The following is a 9,029-nucleotide window of genomic DNA, read 5'->3' on the forward strand; positions in this document are numbered from 1 at the left end:
TGATTTAACTACCTAAATAATGATTTAACTGCCTAAATTTCACAAATAGTAAACTGACTATTTTGTTAGCTTCGATAAACATTTATCAAAGTTACAAAAACATACAGCTACTGGATAGTAATTGTATTAGCAAGTACACTCAAACTCGCTGTCTTTTTAAGTCTATCATAACTTAAACTCACCGCTCATTCTCCTTCTATCATCTTGTAATAGGTCGGTTTCTCTTCTGCGCATGTGTCAGGTAGAGGGGCCTGAGTGGTGTTGGTTGGTGCGGAGTCCTTTGTTGGGTCGTACAAGTGCGCTGAACTCGATATTTCCGACGGCACCTGAAGGCGACATGTGGTCAGACGCTCGTAGTTGTTTCGCTGAAGGCGCAGCCGCCCGGTCAGCTGACTCAACATTGTCATGTGGTGTTTGCAGGCAAGGAGATCCCAGAGAGAGTAAATAACAACCTGGGGTCCCTAACAAAATACGCCTTGGTAGTTGTCTGTTCCTGGTTTATCACATTCACGCGTCCAGCATGGCGTGGACAAAGTACCAGCTCTTCCTGGCGGGACTTATGCTCACAACTGGCTCTATAAACACATTATCGGCAAAGTAAGTAGAGGCTAATATGAGGTATCTTTGTCGTGTGTTTGTAAAGTCATTTTCACTTTCTGCTGTTGGAGAACTAGCTAGACAATAAACATAGTGTTGTAAAACGGAGCTGGGATAACGTTTGTGCTTAAAATCTATATTTTCATTAACAAGAGAGCTTGTCAGCTAAATAACCAAATTATGGTAGCGTATTGCACTGTTACAAGGTGTTATTAACAGAGAATCCATTCGTAGTTCAGCTAACTTTATCTAGGTGTTAACATGTAGCTAGTTAACAATAAGCTAGTGACCCTTACACAGCCTGTGCTGACCGAGCTAGCTAGCTTTACAGAGCCGTCTGATATCAGGCTATATACTGCTGGTGGATAGGCGTTTTTATCAAACTGAAAGTGGAATGATCAGCTATGTGTATTATCTCTGTTTAGAAGCTAATCTGTGAGTAAAGACAGACATTTCTGCCTTGTTTACAGACTTGATAAGATTACTGCCTGGAAGCAACTGTTGTTGGATTGACAGACTTGTAAAATTGCCTTATCTAGGGTCAAAATGCTGCAGCACCCACATGAGATTCCCAAAGTTAGCTAAGGTTAGCTCCTCAAATGGACAATGCCATGATCATGAGCTATCAATATTAGAAATTCACTTTAATGGGCCGTGGCTCAGGTGTTCACGCCCAGTCAGAGGTAAGTAATGGACTGTCAGTCTTGTTTTTTGTTAGGCAATAGCTCCCGTGACAAATGAGTCACCATATATTTAAGTCTTCCCTCACTAATGTCACGACAGGGAGAGGTGGGAGGGCAACTTGCCATTTCAGCAAAACCTTTGTAAAAGTTAAGCTTTTTTACTTCTCCTATAACCTGTGATGTCAGCTCTCTACCGCCTGCCACGCAAACGTTCAGTCTAGTTGTACTTCTGCTACTCTTTGCCTTAGTATGGATTTTGTCAGCAGAACAGTAGCTATGAATAAAGCCTTAAGTACATCCTGTGCTGTTTATGTTAGTTTAAACTGCGTCATGTTTCTCACAGCAGAACAGAGAGTGTAGCAGTAGAAAGATCAGGTTTCACTACAGTCACGTAAAAGCAACCACTTCACTGTGCTGCTTCACTGGCTATAACGCCCTAAAACTGCGATCGGTTACATCACGTCGGCCTGTGCAGGCTGATAGGCTTGGTAGCAGTTCCCTCTTTCCCTCCATGCAAGATGATTATAACAAACCAACAAGCGCCATATAAACCTACTCTAATCCAAATCACAAACACAATTACCACAAATGACTGTTATCAACCAGCAAGCCCCCTTTAGTTTAGTATCAATGGGTCCCAAAGCTGTTGTATGTGAAGGAAGGGCTGTGTCATCACTTTTAAGGAGCACATCCCCTTGTCTTGCATATTGACCCAGACGGGACGCTCACATGCCAGTCATGCTTCTTCTGATTGTCTGGCTATAAAAGTCAATGGATTACACAGGCACTCACTAACCTGTCTGACTGCACAGTGTTTTACATGAGGGCAAAATGAAACCAGTGTGTTTGATTGTGCAGAACATCCATAATGAAATCTTCATAATGTCTTCTTGTCTGGCAGATGGGCGGACATGTTCACGGCTAGGGGCTGCCGCGATGACCCTGAACACACTTTCTCTCACCCATTTGTACAGGTAATGCTCTCTCCTGAAAAAATGTTGCATTTGACAGTGTTCTGTATCATGTGTATCATCATTATTATTATTATTCTTTCACTGAGCACCACATTGGAAATATGGGTTAGCATCTGGGACATGCACGTGTTTGGATTTTCTATACGTATTTCTGCCCAAAGAAAATCAAATCAAATCAAATCAAAGTTTGGATCTGTTTTCCCTCTCTGTCTGTCCCTCTCTGTGTCTTCCCCCCATGCTCCCTGCCCAGGCGGTGGGGATGTTCCTGGGCGAGTTCAGCTGTCTAGCGGTCTTCTACATCTTGCTCTGCCACGACAGACGTAGGCCAGAGCCCAGGATGAACGCAGGCCAGAGCTTCAACCCACTCCTCTTCCTCCCCCCTGCCATGTGTGACATGACCGGGACCTCCATCATGTATGTTGGTAAGTGACCATTGCAGGTATCTATTGCTTTGTTTTTTCATTGTGAGCTAAACCTAAGAAAAATAGTTTTATCCTGGATGTAGAAAACTGCCCACTGTGTATGTGTCCAATGAAACTCTTTGCTGTTTCCAGCTCTCAGCATGACGAGCGCCTCCAGCTTCCAGATGCTGCGAGGAGCCGTCATCGTCTTCACCGGTCTGCTGTCTGTGGCTTTCCTGGGCCGCCGCCTGGTGGCCAGCCAGTGGCTCGGCATCCTGATCACCATCATGGGCCTGGTGGTGGTGGGCCTGGCTGACTTCCTCAGCGGGTACAAGAACACGCACAAGCTCAGCGACATCATCACTGGTATGGGAGTGGATTTCCATTCAGATCTGCGACAGTAGTCTGACTTTGGATAGGACTAATTTGGAGAAAAAGACATGATTTTCCTCTAAAACAAAATAAAGTGTAGTCCTAATGTTGGTTAATGCTTTGATTAGGATAAAATATCTTTTTTAACCCAAGCAAACCTGTACTTGAACCATCATGACCAAAACAGAATGGATAATGAGATGAAAAAATAAATTACCTCCAAGCACCACTGCAACATGAAACTTTACAGCAAATACTGTATGACAAAGTCCAATTTTTTTTCTCTTCTAAAGCATGTAGTATTGCATTAGCAGCTAAGTATGCACCACTACTCTGTTTTGCCCTGCAGGAGACCTTCTGATCATCTTGGCTCAGATCATTGTTGCTGTGCAGATGGTCCTGGAGGAAAAGTTCGTCTACAAACATGATGTTCATCCTCTTCGGGCCGTGGGCACTGAAGGTACGGTGAACGTTCATTTGCAATTACATTTAACATTTAACATTTCAGGCATTTAGCTGACACTTTTAACTAGAGCAACTTAAACTAAAGGAAAAATCCACCCTATAAGACTTCAACACTGTTATAAAGTCTAATGTAATAATGTAATGTAATCTGATCTAATCTAATCTAACATTGTTGAAAACAAAGCAATGTACTTTGCATTCCTGCGTCCATTTTGTTGTTTGGAGGTGTATTCTGATTCCCGTGATAACTGGCCAAATGTAGATGACATGATGTGATGCTGAGATATTTCCAGCGCAACTTTTCTGAAGAAAATGTTTCAGCGATCTAAAACATCGGTGGTAAACGTCAGGTTTTGGTGTCAGTCTCTCAGAATCAAAGAGCGAGGGCTTCTTTCTAGAGCCACCATTTTGCACCAAGAGACGTTCAACAATCACAGAGGGAGGGATCCATTGTAGAAGAGGAAGAGATACCAGTTTCTCCACCGGCAGTAGCTTCAATAGATCAGAATGCAATGCAGCATGGACATTTTGTGTTTTGAGTAAAGGGCACAACGCTTTTTTTCCTTGACTGGAAAAACTCCCACTCTTGTGTTCTTACTATCACTATCACTATTGTAGTCTCCACCTACAAGTTTTCCTATAAGTATAAAAGTAAAATTCCTGAACTGCCAATGTTACAAGAAGCCGATAATGAAGAGTTCAAAGGTCAAAACAACTCTGTCTAGAAAACAGAGTCAATCAATATGTGTCCCTTGAATCTTCATGTGCAATTTACAAGTGCTAGGAAAAGAAATAAGAGCCATGTTGATTTTTTTTTAGAATCCTTTGTTCTTGGTAATACAGCCTGTATATCAACTGTGTTACTGGAGCAATGGTGTTTGTGCAATTGTACAGTGAAGCAAATACTTTATTACCACCTTGGCATTTTGAAAAGTAGTTGGTTATTTTTCTCCACCAGATACTTTGTGTGTGCCAAGTTGTGAGTGGGAAAATTACCCTAAAATGGAAGGTTTTTAAATACTTTTCCTCTAAGTACAGTTTAGAATTGTGAAAATGACAGTCTATACCAGTGATTGCTAGGGTTGCAAAATTCCGGGAATTTTCAAAGTTGGAAACTTTCCATGGGAATTAACGGGAATTTATGGGAATTAACGGGAATTAACGGGAATTTATGGGAATAAACGGGAATAAACCAGGAATTTACTAAATTGAAGGTATGCTCTTAATAGGGAACTTAAATATAGTTGGGGAAAATATATTTTAGCATAATCCTGACTAAAACAACCAGATATCATGCAAGTACAGTTGAATATCTATGCTATTCCTCAATCACATGCACACATAGCACACTGCTTACTGCAGGGCTATTGAGACCATGCCCCCTACATGCAACTCAACATTCATGTTTTTGTTCTTCAATGAAAGAATTGATTGTTCAATAAAATATTTAACACTTAATAAAGTTCTACTTACAAATACATCTGTTTTAATTGTATTATTTTGGATGGATGTCTGCTTATAACAAAACAGATATTTATGCTTGGATATGATACCTTTCCATTAAATTACCCTCAATTCCCAGTTAATTCCCATAAATTCCCGTTAATTCCCATAAATTCCCATTAATTCCCATAATTCCCATGGAAAGTTTCCAATTTGGAATATTTCCAAAATTCCCCAGCTTAACTTCCCATGGAAATTTACCGGAAACTTTCCGGAAATTTACCGGAAATTTTCCACCCCTTTGCAACCCTAGTGATTGCCAACCTTTTTAAGACCCCTAATTTAGTCCACACAGACCCCCATTTGATGAGATTTTGTCTCTCAGACCCAAATCTGAGAATATTTCTATTGTTAGATATGATTTTGTCCAGAATTCCCATACTATCTGTATTGTAGGTAGAGAGATAACAGTGAAACTATGATCAAAACAGTCATTCTCCTACCTTCTCTAATTGTGTTAACTTCTTGTAAATTAAATAATGAAGTTTAACAATTCATCAATTTGCTGGGGACCCCCCTGGAATTCCCTCAAGGACCCCTGGTGGTCCCCGGAACCCACGTTGAGAACCACTGGTCTATACAAAGTATTTACAGAATGGGCTTTGTAGGGGCAAATATAGAAAGAGTCTGAAGAAGTAAAATAAACAGCTGAAAACCAAAATGTTAAGGCGGCCCTGTAAGAGTGACATTAACATTCTAAACAGAAACTTCTCATATATGTTTGTTAATCCAGATAGATCATCGATCAGTGTCGTCTTTTAAATAATTTTGTAAAACAGAGTTACAGACTGACTTTTTAATCATTTGTTTTATGTGATATTTACCCATTTTATTTGTGTGACCTTGTACCTTACTGTATGTGAAGCACTGTTTTAAAGAAGTGCTGTTCAGATGAAGCTTACCGCTCTCGCTCTCTGTTCCCAGGGTTCTTTGGTTTCTTCGTCCTGTCGCTGCTGCTCATCCCCATGTTCTTCATCCCCGTGGGCAGCTTCGGCGGCAACCCCCGGCAGGTCCTGGAGGACGCGCTGGACGCCTTCTGCCAGATCGGCCACCAGCCCCTCATCCTGCTGGCGCTGCTGGGCAACACCGTCAGCATCGCCTTCTTCAACTTCGCCGGCATCAGCGTCACCAAGGAGATCAGCGCCACCACCCGCATGGTGCTGGACAGCCTGCGCACGCTGGTCATCTGGGCGGTGAGCCTGGCGCTGGGCTGGGAGACGTTCCACGGCCTGCAGGTGCTGGGCTTCGTCGTGCTGCTGGTGGGCACGGCGCTCTACAACGGACTGCACCGCCCCCTGCTGGCCAGGATGCCTTGCTGCGCGGGGATGGTGGGCGCGGAGGAGGGGGAGAGCGAGGCGGCGGAACGGGAGCGGCTGCTGGCCGACGGCAGGGTCCAGGCCGACGACGAGAGCTAGACTCGGCTCCAAACGTAAAACTTGACGGCCATGACGGCGTATCGGAGCGTCTGTCGGAGACACGGCACCTTTCCCGCAACGCTGTCAGTGACAATCTCTTTTTAAATTGTTGTGTTCACGCCTCAGATTTTAACTGACTCGCAGCCTTCGCACCTTGTGGGAATATGTGGGAGTGCGCAGGCTTTCGTAAACAAACAGACGGTAGGGAGGGTGGTGTGAAGGCGTTGTATCACATACGGGTTTCCTAAGGTTTAGTTGATTCTACAGATCGACTGTTTTATTACATCCTTCTGAAACAAAGCGGAAGTAGTTTTTAGCCAGTGTCAGCAGCTGCTCCTTGACCCTTTTAGCTGTTTTTTATTGGAAGAAAAGGCTTGGACACTTTTCAGTGTTATCTATAGAGCTCAATCCACCATAGAAACCAGCACAGGTTTGTGAAAGTTATTGCCACAAAAGTTAAAAATTAATGTCAAAATCAGGTTTTGTACAGATTGGCTTACATGTGCAATAGGTGGATAATTGTCATGTTTTAGATAGTGATTTTAATATCTGTGGTACTGTATGCAATTTTTATGTGATCTCTTTTAGGTTTTAGGTTTCTTTTTTAAAATGTTGCGAACTATGATTTTGCCAAAATGGCTGGCAATGTGTAAATCATGCATTGAATGCCAATCCACTGCCTTGTGAAGGCCCTACAGACATGTGTTTTCTTCTATTCAACATTTCCTTTGTCATCTTTATTTGGAAGAAGTGCAAGGGCATTTTCTTAATTTCACTTTGGTTGAATTGTTTTGAAAAAATACTTCTGTATATTTGCTCTCAGGCATTGCTGATATTGTTGGTTTATGTTTACAGGTCAACATGTACCAAGAAGTCTGAGCTCAAAAGTATTGATAATACACTAAGTGATCTGCACTTGATATTGTAAATCTTGCTTCTCCCACCACACTCAGTTGTCTAGCTAAGAGGTTTGCTGTAACATATAATAAGAAAAAAGGGAACTGTCGTTAAATCACACATGTTGAAATGTATGTTTTTTTATTTAGACCTATACATTGAATGATGTGCTGTGAACAACATTGAATGGATGTAAGGAACAGATGAAGAGAGACGTTTTTCAAAAATACATTTCTGAAACTATCCATAAAGTCTCAAAACATTTTTGCGTTTCATCATTGAACAGACGAAGTAGACATTCATGAATTCGGGGCTGGTTGTCCTGCTGTTTTTCTTCATCCAAAGAGCCTTTGTTAACCGTAGCCCATAGACTCTGTTCCACTGCTCAACAGGTTCCCACTTTCTGCCTTTTGCAAATTGCTATATCTTCAAAAATATATGAACACATTTTCAAATATCAAATAGGACCCAACCAAAGTAGTTTATTTTTAGCAAGATTTTCAACACTGTAAAAACTCATAGTGCAATTTAGTGAAATCAATGCATCTTTATCCATTAACACAATGTATATAGATGTGTTTGTCAATTTCAACTTAAAAGTGCTAGTTATGAGCTTCATGACTTAAAATCATGAGTTCACATCTTGTGACTTAAAATTACAAGTTGAAAGAACGCCTTATAAAGCATTCACTAAACTCAACACTGTTAGTTTATTAGCAGACTTCCCAGTATGCATTGCATACGGTTTAACTCTCCAGAAACTCTTCCTTCTTCTGGTTTAAATGAATTTACAGGATAGAGACTTGATATGTATGTATGTTTGGTGAATCATAGGTCAATTTCTGATAAAAAAAACAACAAAACATGATAAAATCTACTATCTATCTTATCTATGTATCTGGGAATTCACAATAAGTAAGTTTCTCTCTGATGCACATGGCAAATACAATCCACTACAAGTAAGTGTATTGCAGCTGCATACTATATGTTGAACTGTGTATTAATCATGTGATACAAGAGGAACTTGAACTTAACTTCAACTTGGAAACATGAATCAGCATGACTAGACATTTGTTGATTGAACTTATTGTTTTAAATTCACTCAGTTAGCTTTTCTACATTAGAACAACTAACTAATGACCTTTGACCTAACTATTCAGTACTACTCTTGTCAACTCACAATTTTAAGGCAGCAAGGAAACTTATGTTTTTAAGTTGAACTGCCTTAATATTTTTTGCAGTGCAGAAACTAAGAAAAAATACATAAAAACAGCACTCAACCAGTATTAGTATTTCTGGATTATGTCATTTGGTTTATACTAAATAGCTGGTGTGGTATTCGGTACTTGAAATTTCCACCTTTATATAGGCCTGTAGGGTTAAATTTGTTTACAGGCCCTAACAGTTGCTTCTCAATGCAATATAAAGGAGTTTTTTTCTGTCCAAATTGAATAAGAGGATAAATGTTCACTTCTGACCAAAGTAAGCTGTTGAAAAGAGATAAAACGGTATAAATGCTCTTCAGACTGGTTATCTGCCCCTTTCAGCTTATAGGTGCAGGTGATCAGTGTTAGTGTCAGTGTTAGTCATGCCTGTTTGGAAACTCTATCTCTGTGTTTGAATCTGAAAAGGGCACCAGTTTGTATTTTAAAAACAACAAAAAAATTGTAAATGTTAAAAAATCAAATTACATACGGCATGAATGATTGGGGGCAAATGTAA

At 40.7% G+C, this 9,029-nt stretch overlaps 1 protein-coding gene across 1 annotated transcript; it reads left to right on the forward strand.

Moving 5' to 3' along the window:
- Nucleotides 1-461: 461 nt before the first annotated feature.
- Nucleotides 462-7,549, forward strand: LOC139651887 (solute carrier family 35 member F6-like). Its single transcript, XM_071528776.1, has 6 exons — nt 462-597; nt 2,182-2,254; nt 2,505-2,676; nt 2,809-3,021; nt 3,377-3,487; nt 5,920-7,549. Exons 1-6 carry the CDS (start codon nt 521-523, stop codon nt 6,408-6,410), a joined length of 1,137 nt encoding a protein of 378 aa, XP_071384877.1. The 5' UTR covers nt 462-520; the 3' UTR covers nt 6,411-7,549.
- Nucleotides 7,550-9,029: the final 1,480 nt, after the last annotated feature.

The sequence above is a fragment of the Centroberyx affinis genome, unplaced genomic scaffold, assembly GCF_046629955.1.
Source record: "Centroberyx affinis isolate AG114_WGS23_722 - 3 ecotype Tasmania unplaced genomic scaffold, CSIRO-AGI_Caff_v1 ptg001724l_1, whole genome shotgun sequence".
Classification (NCBI taxonomy): Eukaryota; Metazoa; Chordata; class Actinopteri; order Beryciformes; family Berycidae; genus Centroberyx; species Centroberyx affinis.

Bases quoted from the DNA above. Each gene is read 5' to 3' on its own strand.
- LOC139651887 (XM_071528776.1), top strand. From the start codon at position 521: ATGGCGTGGACAAAGTACCAGCTCTTCCTGGCGGGACTTATGCTCACA. The intron at 2,255-2,504 runs GTAATGCTCTCT...CTCCCTGCCCAG, and splicing joins TCTCTCACCCATTTGTACAG to GCGGTGGGGATGTTCCTGGG. The intron at 3,022-3,376 runs GTATGGGAGTGG...TTTGCCCTGCAG, and splicing joins GCTCAGCGACATCATCACTG to GAGACCTTCTGATCATCTTG.